Raw genomic sequence first — 26,406 nt, 5'->3', positions numbered from 1 at the left:
TACAGGAAGCATAATAGCGTCACGAAAAAAGACATCTACCCACTTTCATGGGGCGATGACTCTCTCGACAGGTTACGAGGCACGAAGTTTTTTTCGTCCATCGATCTAAAGAGTGGCTTTTGGCAAATCCAAGTGGATGGACGAGGTTGAGAAAAAAACGCGTTTGTGACTCCAGACAGACTTTACGAATTCTGAGTTTTTTCCTTCGGCCTCTGTTCTGCCCCAGCCACTTTTCAGAGGATGATGGACACTGTTCTCGCTCACTTGAAGTGACAAAGCTGCCTTGTCTACCTCGGTGATGCTGTCATCCTTTCCAAGAGCTTCGAAGAACATGCGAAGCGTCTAAGAAAGGTTCTGGAAGCCATTCGCACAGCTGAACTCACGCTGAAGCCCCAAAAATGCCATTTCAACTATGAAGACCTAAAAGGAAAATTCACAGCCAATATTCTGTGGAGACGGTGTCAGGTTAGGCAGGACGTTTTTGTCGTCAACTAGGCGAGTAATGTCATTTTAGGCTTGCCTGCAATAGAAGCTTTAGGAATTGTGAAATTTGTAGACGAGGCCTCAGTTCATGAAACTGTGCAAACGTGTTTCCCTTCTCTGTTCCACGGTTTAGGTACCATGAAAGGAGAATACTGTATTAGTCTCAAAGAAGACACAGTGCCCTATGCTATTCACACCGCTCGTCGTATACCCATCCCGCTGAGGGATGGCATGAAATGCGAGATACAAGAAATGGAAAGAAACAGAGTGATTCGTAAAGTTGAAGAGCCTGCGAATGGTGCGCTGGCATAGTGCCCGTCTTGAGGCTTTCCGGGCAAGTTCGGATCTGTGTTGATCTTACGCAGTTGAATAAGAGTGTGAAACGTGAGCGGTTTGTGCTCGCCACTGTTGATGAGACACTTGCGCTGCTTAGCGGAGCAATGGTGTTTTCTAAACTTGACGCGAACTCGAGATTCCATCAGGTAAAGCTAAACGAGGGCTGTCAGCTACTGACTACGTTTATTACTTCCTTTGGACGTTATTGCTTTGAGCGTCTGCCGTTCGGAATAACATCTGCTCCTGAGTACTTTCAAAGGCAGATCTGTGAAATCCTTGATGGAGTGCCGGGGGTCGTAAACCTAATGGACGATGTACTGGTCTTTGGTTCATCTCAGAAAGAGCATGATGAGAGACTGTTTTAGATTTTAAACCGATTGGCAGAAGCCGGCGTAATCCTGAATTGGGAAAAATGCCAGTTCAGTGTAAAAGAGCTTTGTTTTTTGGGATGCCGAGTGAGCAAAGATGGCATATCACCGGACCCAGCTAAAATTAGGGCGATCAGTGATATGAAGCCACCGGAAAATGTAACCGACATGCGCCGATTCCTTGGTCTCACAAATCATTGCTCGCGGTTTATGCCCGACTTAGCAGATAAGACCGCGCCGTTACGTCAGTTGCTGCAAAAAAACAAGGAGTGGAGTTGGGCTGCACCTCAGCAGATGGCCTTTGACAGTATAAAGCAGACCATCTGTTCCGATAGATGTATGGCAAAGTTTGATCCGCATAATCCAACTATTCTTTCTGCAGGCGCGTCTTCGTACGGTTTAGGGGCAGTTCTGCTTCAGGTACAACCAAACAAAGAAAGACGGCCAGTTGTGTTTATTTCCAGATCATTGACACCAACAGAAACGCGCAATGCGCAAATTGAAAAGGAGACCCTAGCTCCAACCTGGGCGGCCAAATGTCTTGAAAGTTACGTACCTGGGCTTTACATAACGCTGGAAACAGATCACAAACCGCTAGTCACATTGCTGGGAAGGACCCCGCTTGATTTGTTGCCGCTGCGCATTCAGCAATTTCGAATGCGTCTGATGCGATTCAGTTTCGATGTGGAATATGTTCCAGGAAAAAACTTGGAAATTTCTGACGCACTTTCTAGAGCGCCAATGCGACAGCAAAACAGTAAGGGCGTCCTTTTGGTAGGGGAAGTCAACTCGTTTGTTTCTGGGGTGTTGTCAGAGTTGGGCGAGCCAGACCAGTTTCGACTGGTCGGCGAAGAACAGGCAAAGGACGAGACCTGCCGTATGTTGTGCCGTTATCTTCGTGAAGGATGGCCGAGACCAGCTTCGATGTCAAGCGTGTTGAGGCCATATTGGCAGGATCGTGCAGCTCTGAGCGTCTGCAAAGTAGCGCTCATGCATGGCACGCGCCTCGTTGTGCCGCACTCGCTCCAGAAGAGAATGTTAAGTCTGCTTCACGAAGGCCATCAGGGTATCGTGAGGTGCAGGGCGAGAGCAAGAGAATCCGTTTGGTGGCCTGGTTTAAGCTCTCAGCTTGCTACCGTGGTTGGCGATTGCTGCATTTGTTCACAGTTTCGAGACCAGCCGAGTGAACCTATGATCCTAACCCAGACACCTAATCGCCCATGGGAAAGGATCGCAGCAGATATCTTCCACCTCCATGGCCGGAAGTACTTGCTTTTAGTGGACTATCTATCGCGCTTTCCTGAGTTGTGTTTGCTGACATCTCTTACCAGCACTAGCGTTGTTAGTCACATTAAAGATGTATTTGCAAGGCACGGTATTCTGGAAGTGCTGGCAATGGACAACGGTGCTCAATTTGTTAGTGAGGAATTTAAGGCGTTCGCGAGGGCGTATGGATTCTAGAGGGTGACGTGTAGCCCGAAGTACCCGCAGGCAAATGGGGAGGTAGAACGAATGGTGAAAACAGTAAAAGGGCTACTCTTAAAGTCTCATGATCCCTATTTGGCTCTGTTAGCCTACAGGGACACCCCGGGACTACTAGGCAGAAATCAAGCGGAGCTGCTCATGGGACGGCGGCTTCGTACCACCCCGCCTCTCCATCCTGACAAGTTGATTCCAAGGACGCCCAACCTGAAAGAGGTGCGGGAAAAGGATGCGGCTGTATGGGACAAGCCGAGGCAAAATTACGATCGCCGCCATGCTGTCCGCCACCTTGTCCCGTTGGCACCCGGGGACAGTGTCTGGGTTAAAGACTGCAGACGGGAAGGCGTCATCTGTCGGCGCGCTAAACGGCTGCGGTCGTATTATGTTGGTTTGGAAAGCGGCCTCCAGATCGAACGCAACAGGAAATTGCTAGTCAAGCAAGTGCCAAGCAGAGTCCCAGAATCCTACGACGCGTAGTACGACTTTGCCCCTGGCCTGGAAAGTTCAATTGCTAGCAGCCAGCCCAACTCCCAAGCTCCCCCTGCGATCGCACAGATGATCGAAGCAATGTTCAACTGCCACGAATTCCAGGCGAATATGTCACCCGATTCGGTAGAATTGTAAGAAAACCAGACCGTTATGGTATTTCGGAATGTAGTGCTGTAGGTAACTTTTGACTGGTGTGTGGCTCTTTTCGTTCTGTTCGGTTAGTCTGAATGCAATAAGAAATGCTTTTTACGGTGTTTTTACAGTTCTTCTGTTTAAAAGGGGAGATGTGGCGTAATCGTTCAGCTGTTATCATGTTCACGTTGTGCTATGCCGCCCCTACCGGGGCAACGCCCTGCGCATGCGTGCCATACAGGCACATGTATATATTCAGAGTAAATAAAGAGTACGGGGGCGTTTTCCCGTTCGTGTTCAACACGGTGTCGTTCGTCACGGAAACTCGACAACCACCACTCGCTCTGCTGGCTGGCCAATTTCAGAGATCCATCTGGCCGTCTCGCTCAGTGAAGTTTGCGTTTGCAGGAGTTCGACATTACGATTGTGTACAGGTCAGGGCGCAAACATGAAGATGCCGAGTGCTTTCTCGAGCGCCTGTGGGGCACGCTTTCAGGGGCTCGGAAGATGAAGATGGCTTTCTCAGAGCAGTTAGCAATTCCGAATTCATGTCATAACAGCCGGCAGACAAACAATTAGGTACGCCAAGCTATTGATTCCCTGGAAGGCCAGAACTCTCAGGTCCCTCAACGCATTGCTCGCGAGCTGTCCTCTTTCTAAAAAGAGGCATTCTGTACAAGAAAAATGTCCGTGGTAGGGACAAAGCCTTCCTACTCATTGTTTCTACCGACATGCGTGATGAGATCCTCCTTGCGTGCCACGACGAGCCCGCGTCAGGGCATTTGGGCTATTCGCGAGCTCTCGCCAGAGTACGCCGAGAGTATTGCTGGCCGCAACTATCAACTAGTGTACATCGCTATGTGAAAGGCTGCTGTGAGTGCCAGCGCCACAAGACTCTGCCTGTGAGACCCACGGGCCTGCTCCAGCCGATCGCACCATCACAGACACCATTGACCTCGTGGGAATGGACCTTCTCGTACCCTTCCCTTTGTCGTCCTCTGGGAACAAATGGATAATAGTTGCGACAGATTATCTTACTCGTTATGCTGAAACAAAATCGTTACCCCATGGCACGGCCTCCGAAGTCGTGCAGTTCTTCGTGCACCAAATCGTCCTACGGCATGGTGCCCCGTCATGCGTGATTACGTACAGAGGGACGTTGTTTACAGCACAATTTATGGAGGACATTTTTAAGTTGAGCTGCACAAGTCATCAAAAAACGACGACTTATCACCCGCATTCCAGTGGACTGACAGAGAGGTTTAACAAGACCATAGCAGACATGCTGTCAATGTACGTGGATGTACAACACAAAACCTGGGACGAGATTCTTTCATACATCACGTTTGCACAATATGGCAACGCAAGAAACAACGCGATTTCCGCCTTTCCGACTTGCTTACGGACGCAACGTGCGAACCATGCTCGATGCTATACTTCCGTGCGACCAAAGCAATGAACTTGCTCCAGACGCTTAGCAATGCACTCAATACGCCGAAGGAGCACGTCAGCTAGCTCACATAACCACCAGTCACCAACAAGATAGGTCACCTACCACCCTGGGAACCGAGTGTGGGTGGGGATCCTTGTCCGGCGACCAGGTTTATCCGAAAAACTCCTAAGCTGTTATTTTGGACCGTACAAGGTTCTTAGATGTGTCACAGGTCTTACCTACGAGGTATTTTCGGACGGTGCAGCGTCTTCTCGTCGACAGTTTCAGCCTGAAACCGTGCATGTCGTTCGGCTGAAGCTCTACTTCACACAATAGCCCTTGTGGTTTCACGTGTTACGACAAGCTGTGACATTGCGTTGCTGCTGCTGTTTGTGTTCTCCTGTGTTTTTATACCTTTTCTTTTTGTGCTTGGTGCAAGCGCTGGCGAAACTTCCTTATTTGCGCTACGAGTGCTGGCACTCTCCCTCTTTTGGTTCTCTCTATCTGCATGTGTATGCCTTCATTTTTTTTCTTTCTTTACGAGCATTGAGTCGATGCTTTCCAAGGGAGGGAACTATTGCCACATGGTCTGCTTGGGTGAGACCCATGAGTGAAAGAGGACAAAGACGATCTATCTAAGCTGCTGGTTGGCTATTCGACTTCACGAGCCTATTATATTATGTTTGTCGGGAGAAACGTGACAATAGTAATGATGATAATACAAAGCAATTAAGGTGCTCGCCAGATACTTGGTCCAGGAACCTGCACACATACAAAAGAGACAAACTGTTTTATTCGAGCAGACTTCTATCAGGGCAATGAAAATTAGCAGGCCAGCTTTGCAAATACATTATTGGCAGAGTAGCAATTATATGAAGGTAGAATGTTACAACCAAAAAGCAGAAGTCAAACAATTGTTTTTTTTTCTCACCCAGTGCACTTGAATTTGAATATGTTAGAACCATGAGTAGTCAAAATTAATGGGTTGCATCACAAATCTGTGTTTAACAATTAAATTGTAGTTTTGGCAACATCCCGCATTCTAATTCCATCCCAAAATACTCGTACAAAAGACAAGGTGAAGTAAAAAAAGATTACAATATTCCAGAATTTCATCTGTCATTAATCTTGAACAATGTTAAATATGGTTAGGTATCATTGTAGTAAATCACACCTGGTCAGGTATTGGCAAAGTTCGGTGTGATTAAATCACTTGATTGCGCTTATGGCATTAAATTCGAGAAGATAATCAATTAAGGTTACAAAAACATAATAAAACAAAACATTCAGTCAATATTACAGTGAAAATAAAATAATTGATTTGGTACAGCCTTATTGCAATGCAAAAAGTTCAATTTTAAGTGACAAATTGCACAATTCACAAAAATAAACATGTTATAAAATCTTAAGAAGCAGCACTGGCACTTTCAGAGACGTGCTTTGTGCTTGCATTAAAATTCAGTCCTAAGAACAGAAAACTCCCTTTGCAGATAAGTTGTGTCCAGTTTGACACAAAGTAAGACAATAATGTTGTTAGCTACCCAATCAACTAAGAATAACGAAATTTCGGTGCCTACAATAAGTAGGTATGTTTGTATAGAAAAGCTTGTGGCAGATCGAGCGTGTCGATGCTCCGAGATATTCTACTCGGAAGTTTAATTCTGCTTTTCATTATTACCCATGCTAGGCAGAGAGGATCAGCGAAATATTACTCGATCCCTGGAGGGACGAGCTTGCTATCACCAGCCGGTAGTAAAAAGGTAACCATAATAATGTTTGTCTATGGCTTCGACCCATGGTCATGGTGGATAGCTGAAGTGGGTATGCGCCACAGTTAATAGGTGAGCAAAAAGAAGCTTTTGTGATGGGTTGGAGCATTGGACAGCCCACTCGTTATGCTATTCGCATTGAGCGACGACTGGTTGTTCTTTCGCTGTTGTAAAACGCTTTATAAGTCGTATTAAGGCGATTGGTTTCCCGACATTAAGCCTGCCTAAGGGAAGTTTGACGACAAGTCACAAGCACCAGTGTAGTTCAGTGGTAGAATATTGGGCTGGCACCCAGCGGACCCAGGTTCGAGCCCCACTGTGCCATTGGTGCTAGGTCATGCCTGCCTAAGGCAAGTTTGACAACAAGTTACAAGCACCACCGTAACTCAGTGGTAGAATATTGGGCTGGCACTCAGCAGACCCGGATTCAAGCCCCACTGTGCCACTGGTGCAAAGTTTATTTTTCTAATTTCGCGTGATGTGGTTACGGACACCGGTGGCGGCGGCGACGATTGCAGTGGGGGACAACTGCGCGTGACCGAAAAAGTGATCTCATAAGAGCTTTCGCTGTAAAATGTTTTGCGTCCGTGACTACCATTTGAAATTAACGAAATAGTGGAAAACCAAGTGCAAACAAAATTCCCTATAAATTGGCTATTTTGCGCATTTTTTCAATACTGGCTTCTTTGCGTTTTTACAGCAACATGCTTTCATATAAAACTGATGCTCACGATTGCTTTAAAATTTTCATACTTTAGAGCGTCGACAAAACTGAGTGCATTGTAGTGCTTTTTAGAATATTTCTACCAGGCACAACCTCCGATAGAATCCATAAGTTACTTCTATCAAACTCTCCACAAAACGTACTACAGTAGGCTCCTTTTAATCGAAACTTCAAGGGACCAAGAAAAGGGATTTCCTTTAAGAAGAGTTTCGTTTACTGAGAGATAAACAGGGGTAAATATTCAAGTATGAAACCAATCATATTAGAGGCAGTTGTTATATTTAAGCAGCAATTTTGTTTAAGAGAGTTTCGTTTTATGGGAGTGCACTGTATTTACAAATATATTTGTTTTGCCGGTGTGTGGTGCATAGGCTCTAATAGAAAATTCTAAACTTGGCGAAAACGCCACTTTGGTCTAAGTTGAGACGTCTGTAGCAACCTAAGGTGGTCCAAGAAATAATCAGGAGAAAAGTGCATATGATTTAGATTCATAGTGACTTTGTTCACAGAAAGTTCAATTGAAATCATTTTTGTTTCAGTGGAAAAAAAATTTTTGGAGTTTAGTCCCACTATTGCAATGTATTGCTATAGAACAAATACAAACCAACTGAATTCGCTGTGTAAAAAAGAGTGGTAGTGCATTTACAACACATGGTCAAGTCCTTCTTATTAGTACTTTATTTTGCATACTACATATCGTGGTGAAACTTTCTGTGAACAAAGTCACTATCAATCTAAGTGATATGCACTTTTTTCCCTATTCTTTCTTGGAACACCTTAGGGTGCTACAGGCGTCTTTATTTGGACCAAAAGAGCATTTTTGCCTAATTTAGGATTTCATTTTAGAGCCTATGCGCCACACACCAGTAAAACAAATATATTTGTTTATACAGTCAAATCTCATTAATTCGAACACGTCTGATTCGAACTTTCGGTTAATTCGAACTCATGATGAGGTCCCGTCAAAGCTATGTGTATTCCAATGGGCGAAAACACCCGGTAATTCGAACGCGCAAGCACTTGCGACGGTTAATTCGAACATACCGTGCTCCGAAAATGCTCTCAGCCCCCGCCCGATCCCACGACGGCACCTTCGACACCTAAACGCTGCGCGCGAAGGAAATTAAAAGGAAAGAAAAGGCTGTGGTGGAATGTTTGCACTCTCTCAAATGCCGATGGGCGACGTGCCTGTGCCACGCTTCTCCCTTTTCCGTCCCTGCCACGTAAAGACCCTTCTCCTTCTGACGCCGCGCGCAAAGAGAGAGAGGGAAAAAAAAAGAAAGCTGTTGCTGGGTTGAATGAGTGTGTGATTGAAGGAAAGGAAAAAGGCACTATCTTCTGCCGCCTTTGCCCCTTGCGGGAGCACGGCTCTGCGCCTTGAGGGGGGGGGGGGGGTCGCTCACGCGCCGGTGCCACGTTTTCTCCTTTCTCTTCCCTGCCACGTAACCCTCCTTCTTTCAACGACGCGCGCGAAGGAGCAAAAAAAAAAAAAAAAAAAAAGCTGCCGTGGAGTGTTGGCTTTTTCTCAAATGTCGATCAGCTTCTCTCCGCGTGGAGACGTTCCTCCTTTCTCGTCATGTGCTGGCCATGCTGCGGCTGCGTAGCGGAGAGGCTTCGCTATGCAGTCGTTGTTGTCATCTTTAGAAAGTGTCCGCGCTGGACATTTTCGCGTCCAACTTCTCTTGCCAGGAGAATGCTGAAGCCGAAGTAGAAATGGTTTGCAAGCTCGCTGCAAGGCAAACATGTGCAGACGCACATCACCAATTACTTCAAATAATAACAGATGTTCTGTGATTTGTGAGTAAATGGAAGTCTTCTGAAACTTGACCCTCGTGTGTTAGCTCAACGCACATGCGCTACTGCATTGAGAGCCCTCCGTTGATAAGCTTTCAATTGTTCGAACTTCTTTCAGTTCGAGCAAATTTTCTGGCCCCTTCGAGTTCGAATTATCAAGATTCTACTGTAGTACATTTTATGGTGAGTTTGCAAGAAGTAATTTATGGATTCTATCGATGGTTGCGTCTTGTAGAAAAATTCTCAGAAAACTACAATTTACTCAGTTTTGTCTAGGTTTTAAAGTGCGAAAATTTTCAAGCTATCATGAGCAACTGTTTTATATGAAAGCATGTTGCTCGCAAAATGCAAAAGAGGAAGTATTAAAAGAATGCACGATACATTTAAGTTATAGGGAATTCTTTTTCGTACCTGGTTTTCTACTATTTCATAAATTTCGAATGGTGGTCACGGGCGCGAAAATTTTTGTCACTCAATATATCTTGATAAAATACTTTAGCGCTAATTCCTGTATGTGTGTAATTTTCTAAAACTATTTAGCAGAGTGTGACGTTGGGCAAGTTGGTGCATAGCTTAATAAGATATTTGTGGTGCAACTGATACTAGCAAGGAAAAAAAAAAAAGAAGAAAGGGACAGGATAGGGTGCCAGCCCGTCGGGATAGGGCGCCCTATCCTGTCTCGTTCTTTTTGTTCCGTGCTAGTATCAGTTGCGACACAAATAATATATGAAACTATTTGATGGAAATTGGTTTTTGGTAAGCCGTTGGGACAGTTAACGTGAAATTACCTATATCCTCAATAAATGAATTTTTTAAAATGGCTGAGTGGAAAGCATAGCGATGAACAGCGCTTGCTTTTATGGCAGGCATGTTTTCTTGTTGATATTACTTTTGTGATAACCAGGAAGGCAACTTGCCTGCATTTGTCACAGTTATGACATATGTGTAAATAAAAAATTGTCAGGAATAGTCTCAATAACACTTTTTTGAATATCCGTGTATTGTCTTGCCATTTATTTTACATAATACATGACTCCTTTCCTTTGCAGGCTGGACCGCCAAGCAGCCCATCGCAGGCACTGAGCGAATGTAGGCCATGCGGTCCACCAGAGGAGGACTATGGGACCCGCAACACTTGTGAGCTTAATAGCACCTTGAAATGAAATTTATTTGCTAAAGCTCTGTGGGTACTCATGGGGGGGGAATGACATCGAAATGACGCTAGCACTATTTCAATGGCAGTAGACATTCAATAAGTGGGATCAGGAAATAGGTTCAATTTAGCAGGAGTTCCATTCACTGAGAGAACAACAGGGGTGCGGAATACAAGTACAAAACCAATCTTGTCAGAAGCCTTCGTTTCATTTAAGCAGCAGTTCTGTTAACAGATTTTCCACTTACTGTGAGTATACTGTTCACTGTTCGCACATGCATGAAAAAACAAGTCTTGCACTTTGCAAATCACTGTAGGTCGGAACCGCCAATATGACAGTGGGAGGGGGACATTGCAGAATAGCGAAAAAGCATTTGGACGGCCCTTGTGAGCACCTGGGTTATTTGGGTGACATTATGCAGCAGCGTCTCTACGGCCGCTTCAAATGAAGCGGTTTGAACATCAGAATTGCGGTTTAGCAATGTCTCGAAGCTCGATAACGAGTGCAGTTTGTGGTAGCTTCACATAAAATGACTAAGCTACTTGTGGCTAATGGTACAGGCACTTGCTCAAGGTGAACTTAATAACCACGGTATAATGAGAAGTATAGGTTAAGGTGGAATATAGGTCGACCCTTTTACTTTGACCAGCAAGAAAAAAAAACAAGAATACGGAACTGTTCACTGATCCACCTTGTTCATTCCTTTGAACTGTCAGAACTCTCCTCCGAGGATGACTGCTTTTCACTAGCCGCCTCCCACAACATTTTGTCAAGGGTGACGTAGAGTGCATTGCTGATGCAGCACTTCTTAAATGCGCGCACCACCATTTCTTCAGGCAGAGACCTCCTTGCCTCAAAGACCCAAGCGCAAACTGGCGTGAGAGGTAGTCTGCGCAGCTAGCCTGTGGAGGTTTGCGGATTATCGTCAGCCATCTATTCACTTTAAAACACGCGCACACAGTTTTTAAAAGGCTTGTTAAGGACGACATCGAGCGATTCCCGAATTGACGTCATCCCTCCTGGAATGAGGACAAGATCGGTCTTCCCGTCGCGAAGTGCCTCCTTTACTAATGCAGTTAAATGGCCTCAAAATGCATTAAACACGAGCTTGTTCTAGTGCTGCAAGAGGGCTCCAGGCCGCAAATACCACACTGTGCGGATTCAGTCACGCAGTAGGGCCTCGTCCATGTCCCCCTTCTTATGCACGCGGACGATGACATTTCGCGGGAAAGCCTCCTTCAGCAGGGTCTTCTGCTTAAAGATGATGAACGAAGGCAACTTTCTGCCGTCGGTTGTGCAGGAAAGCATCACAATGAAGCGCAAATGCTCGCTTCTGGTTGACAGCAGCAACACCTCCTTTGCTTCGCATTCACAGACTGTTGTGCACAATGGCATGTTGAACCACACCGGCATTTTGTTGGCGTTGCAGATCTAGCTTATTATGTACCCATGCTGCCACCGGAGCCTATTCGTGTAGTGTTGAAACTCTACCAACTTCTCTTCGTGCTTCGCAGGCAGCTTCTGGCAGATTGGCGTGCTTCGTCAAAGGGCAATCCCTTTGCATTGCATGAAGCTGCCGACCCAATAAATTGACCCCTCAAATTTTTCTATCGACAAACCGCCTTCGCATGCGAGGTCGACGGCTTTTATGCGAATGAGTTCCACACTCACTGGCAGGGACCTGGCATGGTAGTCGGGGACGAAATCCGCCACTTTGTCCTTGAGTTTCGGGTGCACAGCTCGGCGACTGCCATATACGATGTCTTCTGCGTGTTACAAACTGACAGTTTAAATTTCTGTTTGCACCAGTACCTAACGCTTTTCTGAGGCCCTCCAAACTGCCACTGCACCAACATGTTGCCATTCGCTTCCAGGAATTGTATAAATTTTCTTTATGCAGTGGAGAACTCGCGCCAGCTCCCGGTATTCATAGCTGGCCACAGAAAAAGGTTGCCATTTGCTAGAAACACTAAGAAAAGAAGAATGGCGTCGTGTGTCTGCCCATGGAGGCGATGTCGATGCTGGTGCCTAAGAAGCATGCCAGACGATCATTTGGTTTGTGCCAAGGGCCAGTATATAGTTCAAGGGGTGACATTTTAGTGACATATTTTGGAGGAAAACTTGAACTGTATTCCGCCCTAAACGGTAGGTTGCATAGCAGCCAGCAGGTGAAATTCCGCCATGGTTGAAGCTACGTTTCTAAGCTGCCAAACTGCACTCCATAAGCTCTACTGGAAGTCGATTGGGAAAGCTGTGTCATGAAACTGCCTTGAAAGCCAAAGGGAGGGGTAGTAGTCCAATTTGCCCCTGTGAACTTAGGTAAAGCACCATTCGAAAAATACGCTACACCTCTACTGGGAGCTGGCACGTAGCGCCTCGCATTATCCCTACTGGGGGTTGGGACAGGTGAGAGTGCTGGAATCTCCTGCTTGAAGGGGGCACTGGCCCTGTTCTTGATAGCAGGCAAAACTCACAGGCATAACGGGGGTAACACGACGAGCCTGATTCACAAAGGTGTGTGACTCAGCTAAGTCGAATCCACAAACTAATTACCTTTTTGATGCGGTGTTGGGCGCCAGTGTAGTAGCCTCGAACTCGCCATAGTGGAGGCCACCATAGGTTCAAGTCACGGTGTCAGAATAAGTTAGGTGATGGCACTGCACAAGAGCCGCATCCAGATTGTATTCGCCGCCTTGGCTGTTTCCGTTTGATGTGACCGATGGCACTCACGGAGGTAGGGCCAAGGCGCCCACTGGTGAGCAACTCGATTCGCGTCCAGAAGGTAACTGCTGCGGAACCTCACTGGTTTATTACGCTCGATATACAGATGTACATGGATGTTAATAAATTAATACACTGTGACTCTGCTCTAATGTAACTGATTTCATAATTTTGATGACATATTGAGCACTAAGAGACAGGAACATCAGAGAGAGGACAACACAGTGCGCTAACTTGAACAATTGTTATTTTCAGGAAACGCCAACGTATACATCCATGCACAGTGACGCCACCAGTTATCCACTAGCCAAGCAGAACTGCCCTTTCCCGATCTAAAAGGTCAATTTTTAGACCGGGATTAGGAAGGCACACACATGCGCGCACGTGTGTGTTTTTGTGTATGTGTACGTGTGTGTGTGCATGTGCGCACGTGCAGATGTTCTGTTGCTCAGCAAAATGAACGAAAAACTTCGCTAGAAAACTTTCAACTAGTGTATCAAAAAACTTGCATGCATTCTATTAAAGGGATCCTGAAAAACTTTTTCAAGTATTAATGGAATAATTTCACTGGAAAAGCTTATTTCCTCACGAATTCAACGCCACAACAATTTCCAGAATCCGTCCAGTGCAAGTGGAGTTACAAAGGTTTGTCGCATGCTGCAATTGCATTCTCTTTCAACCCGATGTAAGCACTGGAAGCTAAGCAGGGAGGGATGATAGAGCCACAGAAAAATGTAATGCATGCCTCGTTGTTGTGTTGGGCTGGAGCGCGGCGAAGCCAGCGGAGAGGCCGAGTGACCAGCGAGGGATGACACGCAGACGAATTTAGGCTTGGCTTATGAGAGAATCCTCTCCCGTGTTTATTGCGGCGGTTTTTTAAAGATTTGGAAGAAGGTGATTGGTCACTGATACACTGGTCACATGATGACAGGTACACACCAGGTTGGTAGCAGATAACGGACCTGGTAAGAACGTAGCTCCACTTAAGGGCATTTACAGGAACTCTAACCCGCTGGTGTAGTACCACGACACCAGGGGTCGCATTACACAACACTTGTCACCTTGAACACTTTTAAAGACGATAGTCTTTCTTGGGGACCTTCGACGCAAAAATTTTGGTCTGTCTGTCTGTCTGTACATTTGTCCGTTTGTCCATTTTTAACAGCATCGGGTATTTGAAAGGGTCGACCCCCTGCAGCTCCCACCTATGTTGCTCAAGATTTAGCATTCATACTTATGCAATTGCCGATTAAATAGCAATTATTGCGCGTGTCTGGGGCACCATAACAACACATATATACTCTGCATGTGCGCCTTTTACTAGAAAAGGCATACATAAGTAACTTTAAGGACCGTAGCGCTTATCACGCTGCACTGACCATCCAACGCTTGCACGGAAAAGCGAGTGTTGTCAATGAGATGGTGGTGGCACCTACCCGTTGCCTTGCGTTCTACACCTTATCACCTCTGAGGCGGGCGCGCACACCCGTCTCAGAGCCAGGCGCTTTGTTTTCGAAAAAAACTGCCAGATGGCGCTCATGTCTCATGTGTGACGTGACTTGATGTGCTCATTCACCTCCGCTGCACGCTCAAGGCACTCTAACGCAGCGCCTCCAGAATACTATTCACCGATTTTCTTGAGCAGAACATCAAATAAATGTTTTGTTCAGTTTCTCCACACGCAAGACTATCGTCTTTCGACGACATTTGCAAATTAAATGCAGATACGGGTCCAATTTTTTTCTTTTTTTTTTTTCTTCGAATGCACAACATTTTAAGTGTGATCGCGCGCACACGCGTGGACAAGTAGCGGCCTTCTGCGGCGATCTCTGTAACGAGTGAGCGCACCATGTTCATATCAGCCAATGGCTGATAGATGGGCTTACTACGTGTGATTTTTGGGCATATTCTATGATTTGTCAAGAGAATTAAGAGAAAGCAATTTTTAGCCGACTGATAATTTATTGTGAATTCCAGGCCTTGTGCTGCACTACAATATTTGCCATGCGTGTTGCCGGGAGCCTCTACTACCGATTAGCAGTGTTTTCTGATCATGCTCAAAAAGTGTTACAGCGCCCCTATAAGAATCTAAATTGACACGCTGCCCTTGGCAGTCTTACTGTTAGCTTCACGCAGATTTCCGCCTCTGGCAGTGTACGCAGCATGATATGGTGTTAAAACTTCATTGGGTCCCAAAAGTCGACACTGGGTTAACCCATACCACTCTTATGTTGGAACTTTTCGGCCAGTGCTATCAGCCATACTTTGCACTATTTTATTAGGCCCTGCAGGGTTCAACTTGATGAAGTGCTTATGAGACAGTTGAAGCGAGCGCACTACAAATAGCAGTATATATTGTGCATCTCTACCCTTACGCCACTGACGCGGGATACCGACAATCATACTCCGCGTTTGATGAAGCATCTAAGGATATCTAAGGCCCTCGCCTTAATAATTAAAAGATGTGTCATAAGTACTTTGGTCGGAAGTGCGCCTGCGATGTTGCAAGATGGTGACGATAAAGCGCTAGAGACATCCAGAAAAATTATGAAATCTAGCTTGACCATATCAAGCATAGAAAACTAATTATAATCGCGATAGCTGCATCACAAAATGAGTATGTACAATGAATTCTGTTCACTGGTTATTATACATTTGATTTTGGTTGGTTCAAATAGGCATAGATGAGGCAGCTAAAAAATGTGGCATCTCAATTTAAAAACAAGAAGTTACTTTTCCACGTGGTGAACCTTGCCGGTAACACATAGGCTCACACTTTTGATGTCGTGTTGAGAAGCATCCTCCTCTTTCTCTGGAGGAAGCCAGTCAATGCTGAAGTCGAAGCACTATTTTTGCAAGTGTGCCTGCTAATTCATCATCACCATGATGTGAAAAAACTGTCTCTACGTGCAATAAATTTGATGTTCTTTCAGCAGTTGTGTCAGGCACTTCAGATGCAGTTGAACCTACTGGCCCCCGTCGCTACCAAGCAGTCAACAGTACAGTTAGCTGTTTTCACTGAGCTTTCCTCTTTTTTGCTGCCCGGTCAGGTATTTTAGACAGCCCGGTATGATGGCAGGCTCAGCATCTGAAGTGAGTGTAGGTTTTTTTGGTGCGTGTAACAGGACGTTTTTCTTGTGTTCTGCACGATATGTGGCAGAGGTTGCTTCTTCCGGGAAATGCCTTGCACCCATATGGTCAGTAGACTGCAAGGCTCCATCAGCCTTCGGAATTGCCCGTCACCGCTTATCAAAGCTCTCTGGTTCACGTGGAGCCTTAAAAAGCATTACACGCTCCGTACAAGTTCAATACACTAAGTTGCAATTTGGGACAAAACACCACTTTCCCATTTCGCGGCGCAGCCAGCTGCAAGGCCGCTAACGCGTACTCGGAGTGATATGCAGCGCCGAGGTATACGTGCACTGAATCACAAAGTGCAAATCAACTGAACTGGCAGGGCTCACAAACACAGGGCGACGCATTTCTAAATCACAAAATCCCATGCACTCAAAGCTTTTAGAAAGATGTTCCTTGGCGCGCAAATTTCAGAACAAGCATCACGCGAATACCTGGCGCCACATACAGTAGCAACATCTCAATTCTTGCGACAGCAACTACTCAATGGTACAAAAGTATGTGGCGCAACGCTGGCCCAAGGGCGCTGGCCAGGCTTGCCGGCGTTAGGCATATGTCGGCTGCCGAGGTCTTCACCGATTTTATGGCCACCGACATAGTGCCGATTCCATTGGCCAACCTGGCCGAATGCCAGCCTTCGTAGGGCCACATTCAGCCTGGTGAAAATTAGTACGTGGCCAGCTGGCGGCCACTAGGGGGTAGCCGATGGAAGGAGGGGGGGGGGGGGACTTGGAATTTAAAAAAAAAATTTTTTTCAATTCGCACGTGTATTGTATTGCATAAATATGCATGCACACCTACAAGTGTACGCACAAACATACATAAAGTACGATTGTGCCCCACCGCTCCCCACAAATGAAATTTCAGGTCATACCAGTAGCAGCCACTTTAGTTTATAGATACTATGAAGTATAGATTATGAGAAGACGTTTGATTCAGTCGGAATATCAGCAGTCATGCAGGCACTGCAAAATCAGGGCATCGACGAAGCATATATAAACATCCTGGAAGAAATTTAGAGTGGATCAACTGCTACCATAGTGCTTTTTAAAAAAAGCAACTAAATACCAATCAAGACGGGTGTAAGGCAGGGGGATACAATCTCCCCAATTCTGTTTACCGCGTGCTTACAGGAGGTTTTCAGAGGCCTAGAATGGGAACAGTTAGGCATTAGAGTTAATGGAGAGTACCTTAGTAACCTGCGCTTTGCCGATGACATTACATTGCTGAGTAACTCAAGGGACGTATTGCAACTGATGATTACGGGTTAGACTAGGAGACGAAGTTAGACAAGAAGAGCAGAAAGGTAGGTTCTAAAATTAATCTGCAGAAAACAAAAGTAATGTACAACAACCTCGAAAGAGAACACTGCTTCAAGATAGGTAATAGTGCGCTTAAGTTGTAAAAGACTATGCCTACTTAGGACAGGTAACTGTGGAGGCAAACCACGAGATTGAAGCAACTAGAAGAATAAGAATGGGGTGGAGCACATTTGGCAAGCACTCTCAAATCATGACAGGTAGATTGCCACTATCCCTCAAGAGGAAGGTATATAACAGCTGCATCTTGCCGGTACTTAGCTACAGAGCAGAAACCTGGAGACCTACAAAGAGGGTTCAACTTAAATTGAGGACGATGCAGCGAGCAATGGAAAGGAAAATGGTAGGTGTAACCTTAAGAGACAAGAAGAGAGCAGAGTGAATTAGGGAACAAACCGGGGTTAAGGATATCATAGTAGAAACCAAGAAGAGATAATGAACATGGGACAGGCATGTAGCACGTAGACAGGATAACCGCTGGTGATTAAGGGTAACTAACTGGATTCCTAAAGAATGTAAGCTGTTTAGAGGGAGAGAGAGAGACAGGGAGACAGGTGGGCAGATGAGATCAAGAAGTTTGCGGTTATAAATTGGCAGCAGCAAGCACAGGACTGAGTTGACTGGCGGAACATGGGAGAGGCCTTAGTCCTGCACTAGACATAGTAAGGCTGATGATGATGAAGTATGGGAGCGTTAATGAAGCTCATGTCACAGGTACACAGACCTAAAGCTTCTTTATTTACACAAATTCTTCGTGCGAATACCTATGACAAATCATGGATGCTCTCTCCGTGACGCCTGCCTGATCAGCCGCCTTCCTTGTCCTGGGTTTCGACCAACCATTTTTCGACATCATTGCAGACATCCTGTATTGATGCACCAGCTTGATTTACCATGAGACAGCCTGCAAATACAATGAAATTAATAAATACTAAAAAGTCCCGATGAGATCAGCCAGCAAAACTTTGAAGCACCGCTACAAGATTTATTAGAAAAAAAGTTGGCATGCTTCCAAGCTATAAGTACGACAGAAGGTGAATAGTACTTTGAGAGGCTGATTTTTTGCCTGAAACCAATCAAACCAGCATAAAATTCAACCAAGATTAACATAGGTGAAAATATTAATTTTTTTAACAGTAGTGTAAACATTATGACATATACGCTGAATGAAGCTAAATTGGTGAAAAATTTGGGCGCTTTCCATCATCATTCTCTACAGGCTATAAGTAACAGAACTCTCAATTCAGTGACAGAGGAGATGCAGCAATATTTGTAGCCTCCAAATGATGGAAGCAGCTTTATAACAAGGAAAAAAAGGCAAAAAGTGATCACTCATTCAACAGAATCGGTCAAATTTAGCTCTGCGTGCAGTTGCACAAGTTTCGCAAATCATCGCACGCTATTTTGCAAACCATAGCACGAATGTTCTCAGATACTGTGACACAAGTCCTGTGCTTCTCTTTAGAGCACCCCACTAGGTTGGTGTCAGGGTGTCGGTAGTCAAACTGCATTTCAATCGAATGGCATTCTGTATTCAGTCAGAGCATTATACGACCAGGGTTGCAGTCTCATTTATTTATTTTATTTATTTATTTTCTATACAGTTAGCCCTATTGAGCTGTTACAGGGTGGGACAGTTTACAATACAGAAAAAGTAAGTGCAAACTGTATAAGAATACACGAACAGCATTGCACATACGACACAATGCAGATTAAAAAAAAACACACAGGTATACCTAGCACGAACAAAAATATATACAAAACAACAGCACTGCAGTTATAAATAAGAATTTCGATGTTTTGCACCCAGTGACTGCAGTTTTCTTCCAAAACTTTCGTGCGAAATCACACCATCAAATATTTGTGGGCTTAGTTTATTTTAGTTTCTAATTGTCTTCACCAAGAAAGAATGCTTGCAGACATCAACTTTGGGTATGTAGGGTCCCACTAATAAGGGTGGGAGGATCGAGGTAATATTCTGCCTGAAGGACACAAGTAGAGTGTGGGATCGATGTTAAGCATACCATGATACAGTTGATAAAAAAATTTGTCTTGCTATTTCTCTGCATGAAGGAATACTTGAAAGGTTTGCCTTAATAATCAATGACGGATTCAGTGTAGCAAGATGCTGCACTCACTCGATCTGATTTATTAGAGTTAGTCTGTACGGGTCCCACACTATACCCGCATACTTCAGGGTGGGTCGAACAACCGTAGGGTAAGCCTCCCATCAGGAAATGCCTGTTTTAGTTTCTGTCCTAGCATTCCCAGCTTTTGCTGAGCTGATCCACATGCGTTGGCAACATGCTCACTCCAACTTAAGTTATGCATGATAGTAACACCTAAGTATTTCAACTTTCATTGGTCGTCAAATTTCTGTACTGCCGACTTTGTAAGTAAATTGCAACAGTGATTGCTTTTTTGTGACACTCATGCAGACTCATTATTCAAAGCTAATTTGCACATCATATGCTACACCCAAATGGTAGTTTTGTTTAATGATTTATTTAACAATGGCTGTTTGTGGGCACTCTTAACATTGCAAAATAACAATTGTTCGTCTGCAAAGAGGCACACTTCAATCTGTGGATCCACATTAGCAGCAAGATCATTGACATAAAGCACAAATAACAGGGCAGGCTTCGTACAGGTTCCGAAAGCGAAAATTCAAGGAAATTCAATGACTTTCCTAGACCTGTCACAGGTTTTTCAAGGACTAAAAGTGGCACGTAATATTAAAATTTTTTTACTCTAAATTCAGAACTAACTCATTTTTATTGCACTTATATAGTATATACATTCTGCAATTATAACAAAAATGTCTAGTCTCCACTTAAACTCACTTTAGCTTCACTGGTTTGGAAAAGGAGCCAATATTTTCACATGCCACGAACCGGCATATCACCTCATCAGCAGTGATGTCAAGTCACGTGCCTCATCGGCCAGCTATAAAAGCAACCGACGAGCTGTATTTCACCAGTGGGCGAGGCAGCAATGAGCCCGGCAATATGCTGAGCAATCCTTTTTGCCTCAAGCTACAGGTCAGTAGATACATGTCAACTTGTGGTGATTGGTCAGATAACTGGTTTTTTCTGCTGATGCCCTGCCCACTGTGTGTCAATTATTTTTTGTCTAGCAAAGTTTTTGAGTTGCGGAGACAAAGAGGAAAATCCAGGTCTATCAGAGAATGACCTCTTACGAAAACTGCTAAATGGACAAAGTAAAAGCCTTACAACTATACAGGCAATACAATAATGGAAAATAAAATGCAAAAGAATCTATCAAAGCAAACAAATAACTGATGATATTGAGCGGCGATTAGGTAGTTTAGTTTGAGTTTGCTGAGCTCGAAGGTCGATGGCATTGAATCATCAATAGCACACTTTGAGGAACAATAGCACACTTTGAGGAATGCCTATCTCTGTGCAATACATGAATGCTTTTCCTAATTATTCTTCTTTATAAATTGAAATTACAGCAGAATGCGTGCATTTAGAGTGGTATCGTGGCTTCTGTAAGCCTTGAGCCGGTAGAGTTAGCGAAACCACCGCTTCAAGTCTGGCAACAGTCTCACCCAGACAGCTGAACGAACAGCTGATGGTGTTTCGTCTGCTGCTGAACGTTTCTTAGTGCTTAGGTTATTTCGTCTCATATGCGTCTATTAATTGCAGTTTATATTTACGGTAGTGTCCGCGAGTGTGTTGTTTGAGACTACTTTCGCCGGGGTGACTAGCAAACTACCTTAGTGATGACGGGAAGCACAACAGACGGTTTGTTGCTGTGTTTACTTTCGCTTTGCTGAGAGCCTTCTGATCACTAGTGTAGCAACCGAACGGATAACGCGGTGGAATGATTAATATTTATTATATATCACATTACATTGAGTTTTGGCTTTCATTTGCAGAATATGATTGCTGGGAAAATGATCGTGGTGTCTGTGCTGCATTCCAAAGCCTCGGCAGTACATAATTTATAGGAGAAGTTTGACTTTTTTGGAAATCATAAAATTGAAACTGCTTCTAAATTTCGGCGCTGTTATGTTTTAAAAGCGACCGTGTGGGTTCTCTGAACCTTGCAGAAAACGTCGTCAATAAGCAGAGTATTTTACTCTACTGATTTAATGAAGACCAGTACAACAAGGTGGCAAAAAATTCTCAAGAGTATTGCAGTTATCGTGGATACATCTGGTCAGAACCCTGTAAATAAAATATCCGCTATTGCTGCAACATTAGCATGTCTGCCCGTTGAAACCACGTCATCTCAGTTTCGTGGAAGGGTAGTGGTGCTGCTGTATATAAGCAAGTTTGATTTTTGTAGAACTGCTTTCCTGTGAAATCCGAAAAGTAGTTTTTGTGATCCTGTCTCATCCTGAAATGACAAACATGACTATAATTATGTAATTATAAAGGAACAAAGGAAAAATTGCGAATAGCAAAATGAACCTTTATTACATGTGGCTGATGAAGAGCAATGTAGCAAACACAGGAATGCAACTGCAAAGTGTTCATCAATCAAGCATATGCAACCTACACACTGTAAAGATAAAGTTGGACCTCGTAGGACATCATAAATAAAATCAAGGTGATAGACACTATAGCATGTTTAATGCTGTGCCGCTGCATGCATTCACTGCAGATATTCTCATTTTCTATACAGTCGTGCAAACTCTGCAATGCATTGATAACACGGCACATTTCAGGAGACTTTTCCTCTGTGTTCTACTGTCGGCAGCCTGGTCTCTACACAAAAAAGGCAAAAAATAATAGCAGAAAAACATAATAGCTAGGACACCAAAGCCGCATTTTTCTTAACTTCTCATGGTGCACACATTTATTAATACTTTTTGCGTTAAAGAACAGACATGGTTGAGTTATTGAGCTTTGTCTATTTTGACACATGTTTGGTTCAGGCACTTGGGCAGCTATGGAACGTGCAGATATCGTTGCGCAAATGGTAATGCCGAAATTGACGCAGTTCTCATTTCAATTCAAGGGACAAAGTAGCTTGATTTCAGGCTGCGGCGACACACTTCGGCAATTTTTTTCATGGGAAGTGATGTAATGTCATGCGACGTGACGGCAAACACCGCTTGCTTTTGATTGGCTGGACGTGAAAAATAACGTGAAATATTTATATGGTGTTAGCTAGGCCATGCCAGTGAATGCTAAATACAACAAAAACCTTTTTTATACTTTCTCCGAAAGAAATCCTTTCTGTTTCTAAATGATGTATTTTCAGAACAACGAACACAACACTTAGCCTGCGAACGAGGCTATTGTACACCAGCAACTAAAAGTGGAAAGGCGTGCCACATTTTTAGCGAGCCAGAAATGCAACAAGCGGTAGATGCTGGCGTTGCCGTAAAAATATTCTTGAATGCTAGCCTAGAAGTGACCCTGCCCAGAGTGTATGTCTGTATCTTACACAGTGTGACTGTAGGAGCGTCTTTTACCCGATTCACGTGGTTCATAGTAGCCATGCTAACGACACCGTCGAAAAGAGTGGTAGCAAGGTATTGTGTGAAGGCTACCATGAGGTGACATTTCGCGAATGTCTTTATGAGACGCGCGCTGTGATTGGGAGTGGTTTTTGACGTCAGCAGGCTAGTGAAATTCGAAAGAAAACGTTTCTCCTCGTCGCCTGCTCGGGTTTTGAATTTTGAGAACTCATAACTTCACTGTCTATACACCAATTTACACCCTTTTTGTTGCATTTGTCTCGGTAATCATCGCTACACGTGTCCCGGTGCTAAATAAGGCTGTTCCAAAAGTGTCACAGCGCCCCTTTAAGCTGGTAAAAATGGCTCGTTTAGTAGATGTTGAATGTATTTTTTGTAAGACCTATCATGAAAATGTTAGATATAATATAGTTGCTCTGTACAGACCTCCTAGTTCTGGTGTTGACGTTTTTTTATTCTTTATAGCTATACTTGAGTGAGTATATGAAACCAAGTGACCGTATTACTCTTTCGGGATATTTTAACCTGCCAAAAGTTAATTGGGCAACAATGTCACTCAAGAATGATAAGAACAGTTTAGGAAAAGCCATGCTTGACATAGCCTTTTCTTTTAATTTGTCACAATTATTTCATACATATACCAGTGAACAGGCTGATGCCGAATCAATTCTGTTTTTTTTTTTTTTTTTTTTTTTGTAAGTGGGACCTTAAGTAGTCAATCATTGTGCGATGTATTTCCGGTATATCGGGTCACGATGCTGTGTTATTAACATTAAATAATATTGCTACGATACTGAGGGGGCGCGTGGAAGAAGAGGAGAACGAGGTTGGCACGAGCGGTGATCAACCAGATTCCTGGACTCTCGCATTCATCATCTCCTGTAAATAAAGGCATCGCACCGTAACGAGATTGGTGGAGGTGCGGGGTACAGCGGAGCGATCCAAGGCAAACGATCACTGCTCGTGCCAACCTCGTTCTCCTCTTTTTCCACGCACCTCCTCAGTATCGTAGCACCGTAACAATATGAACCACCGTAACTACCGTAACAATATGAAACCGCAACAATATGAACTACAAGACAATTGTAATTCTGCCAGTTTGTGCAACTTTTCCAGAGATGATGATGTTTTAATTTTTGCTTTATTTACATTCTTTTTTGGAGAGCGTTGTAGATGTTCAGGATCCGTGGGATTGCTTTAAGTATGATGCCGCATTCCTTCCTTAAGTTTTCTTATCAGATCATTACACTTTACGCGATTCTCAGCACGAACCACGCCTACAGTCTTCAAGAAGCGTCAGGACTGCAGTGGATCATTTTGTTAAGAATATGCCCCCTTCATGAACATTTCAGATTATTCTAGAACCTACGTCCTCGCTAGCAATAACGCTAGACTGTTTGATGGCAAGTGTATAAATTACGACACTCTTCGCCGCTTGTCAGTTGATTGACGACCAACACTCTGCTAGCCGCCATCAGTGCCATTGTCTTGCTGTAATCTGATATCAGCCAGAAACTTTGCCCACATCGCCGAGTCACTCACTAACTTTATGAGGACCGACGTAGAGCTTAAGTGGGAAACGCCACAAGAGGAAGCATTTGGGGAGCTATAACAGCGCCTGCAGATGCCTCCGATACTCACATATCTCCACGAAAATGCCGAAATAGAAGTGCACACTCATGCAAGCAGCGTAAGACTCAGTGCCATCCATGTGCAGAGAGCTGACGGACTGGAAATGGTTATTACTTATGCTAGCCGGTCACTATTCTAGGCAGAAAGCAATTATTCCACAACAGAAAAGGACTGCCTTGCCATCATCTGGGCAACGTCAGGTTTCGTTCTTACCTCTACGGCAGGCCCTTCAAAGTTGTGAGCGACCACTGCGCCTTGTGTTTGGCTAGCTTGAAGGACCCTTCAGGTAGGCTTGTGCGATGGAGCCTGAGACTTTAAGAATACGACATTACCATCATTTACATGTCCGGCAGAAAACACTCCGGCACCGACTGCTTATTGGGAACGTTAATTGCCGACGACTTTGCTAAACGACAGCAGGCTGGTCCGGAACTTAAGGACCTAATTGAATACCTCGAGGGCAGGATTTCCGTTGTTCCGAAAGTATTCAAACGGGCATTTACATTGTTTTAATTGCGATACTGCCTTCTCCAAAAGAAGAACTTCTCGCCGCTCTGATTCAAGTACTTTCTTGTGGTGCCTTCAGCTCTGCGACCAGAGCTCCTCCAGGCCGTGCAAGATGATCCAATAGCAGGACACCTTGGTGTTTCCCGAACGCTTGCGAGGATACAAGAAAGATACTATTGGCCACGCCTTACTCCCGACGTCGCTCGTTACGTGAGCACATGCCGAGACTGTCAGTGATGCAGGACACCGCCAACTAGGCTAGCAGGCTTCCTTCAGCCGATTAAACCGCCTCGCCGATAAAATGATATTGCTTTAGCGCAGCTCAGTTTGACTGTGAACGAAACATACTAAGCAGTCAAGAAGGGAAAAGACAAACAGCAGTGTGACCGCGTGCCAACTTTTGTTTATTGCATACCCTTACAACACACTATATAGCTCATTCCACGTGGCACCACACTCATGACAAAACCGTACACGTGTGGCACAGCACACTATCAAGAAAATCTAGTTGTGATCTGATTTTAAGTTAACAATTCTATATTAATGCTTCACAGCACGTGCTCCAGAAAATTGTGCTCTTTTTGAGATAAGGCCTTAGACGGCGTACTCACACACAGCTTCGCACATTTTGTGATAGCGTTCACCCCAATAATTTTCCATGTCAAGTGGTTATGACTGCGGCCCAAGATGACACACTGGTCAAAGAACGGAATGCATCCACACTTATTACAATGCATAACCAGGAAATCACCAGAAGAAATCTTGTTTTTTTACATTGCTAGAGTGCTCGCGCAAGCGGTCATTAACACATCTATCAGTCTGCCCAATGTACACCACGCCACATGACAGCAGGAACATGTAGACAACAACTAGGGTGCATTCAACAAACTTAGTCACATGCTTCTTTCCACAGGTGGGTTGCACCTCTTCCTTGGGGTTCGTAAGCTTACATAGACGGCTTAGTTTGTCTGGTGCTAGAGAACACCATGCGGGCATTTTCTCCTTGGGCTATCTTTATCAAATGGTGTCAAATTTGATGTACGTACCAAATCACACTGGTTTTCCCAGCATTGGCTCACCATTGGTCTACGGCCGTCCCCGCATACACAGACCATGCAACAGGCTCTCAGCTACTGACACCTGCACCAGCACTGGGTAGCCTTCCAAAGATAATTGCTTGCTTTATCTTGCAAAACTAGTAGCCATAGTGTGACGGCATGACTTCAACAGGGCATTTCTAAAACATAACCTGGCAATTCCTCGTTTTATCAGCTTTGAATGCGCCAAATTGTACTGCAAGAGAGGCTTTCCCAACCGCAGTTCATAGCACCAGCAGGTGTGTTCAAACAAACAAGAAAGATGAAGGTCAAGAAAGGGGATTGTGCCTTCTTGGGGTATTTTTGTACATCACTTCAAGTGGTACAAGACACTCCTTAACTGTTGGCAGAATTTCTGCAGCCTGCAGCTCAAT

The 26,406-nt window shown here is 44.5% G+C and overlaps 1 protein-coding gene and 1 long non-coding RNA gene across 2 annotated transcripts in view; one reads left to right on the top strand and one right to left on the bottom strand.

Moving 5' to 3' along the window:
• Window positions 1-26,406, top strand: part of pyd (zonula occludens-like protein polychaetoid) — a gene marked incomplete at its 5' end in the record, with an annotated part of 754,603 nt that overhangs the window by 512,728 nt on the left and 215,469 nt on the right. Inside the window, one exon of the mRNA XM_075893243.1 lies at window positions 10,059-10,146. Within this exon, the coding sequence (XP_075749358.1) occupies window positions 10,059-10,146 (88 nt within the window). The remainder of the gene's footprint in view (window positions 1-10,058; window positions 10,147-26,406) is intronic.
• On the bottom strand, window positions 18,047-25,401 carry LOC119172473 (uncharacterized). Its single transcript, XR_012894695.1, has 2 exons — window positions 24,642-25,401; window positions 18,047-18,242 (listed from the first exon to the last, which is right to left on the bottom strand). It is a non-coding gene; the product is annotated as an uncharacterized LOC119172473 (long non-coding RNA).

This window comes from Rhipicephalus microplus, chromosome 4 (assembly GCF_043290135.1).
Source record: "Rhipicephalus microplus isolate Deutch F79 chromosome 4, USDA_Rmic, whole genome shotgun sequence".
Taxonomy (NCBI): domain Eukaryota; kingdom Metazoa; phylum Arthropoda; class Arachnida; order Ixodida; family Ixodidae; genus Rhipicephalus; species Rhipicephalus microplus.
Note: the sequence above shows the minus strand (reverse complement) of the source record. Positions and strands in the feature narration are given on the sequence as shown.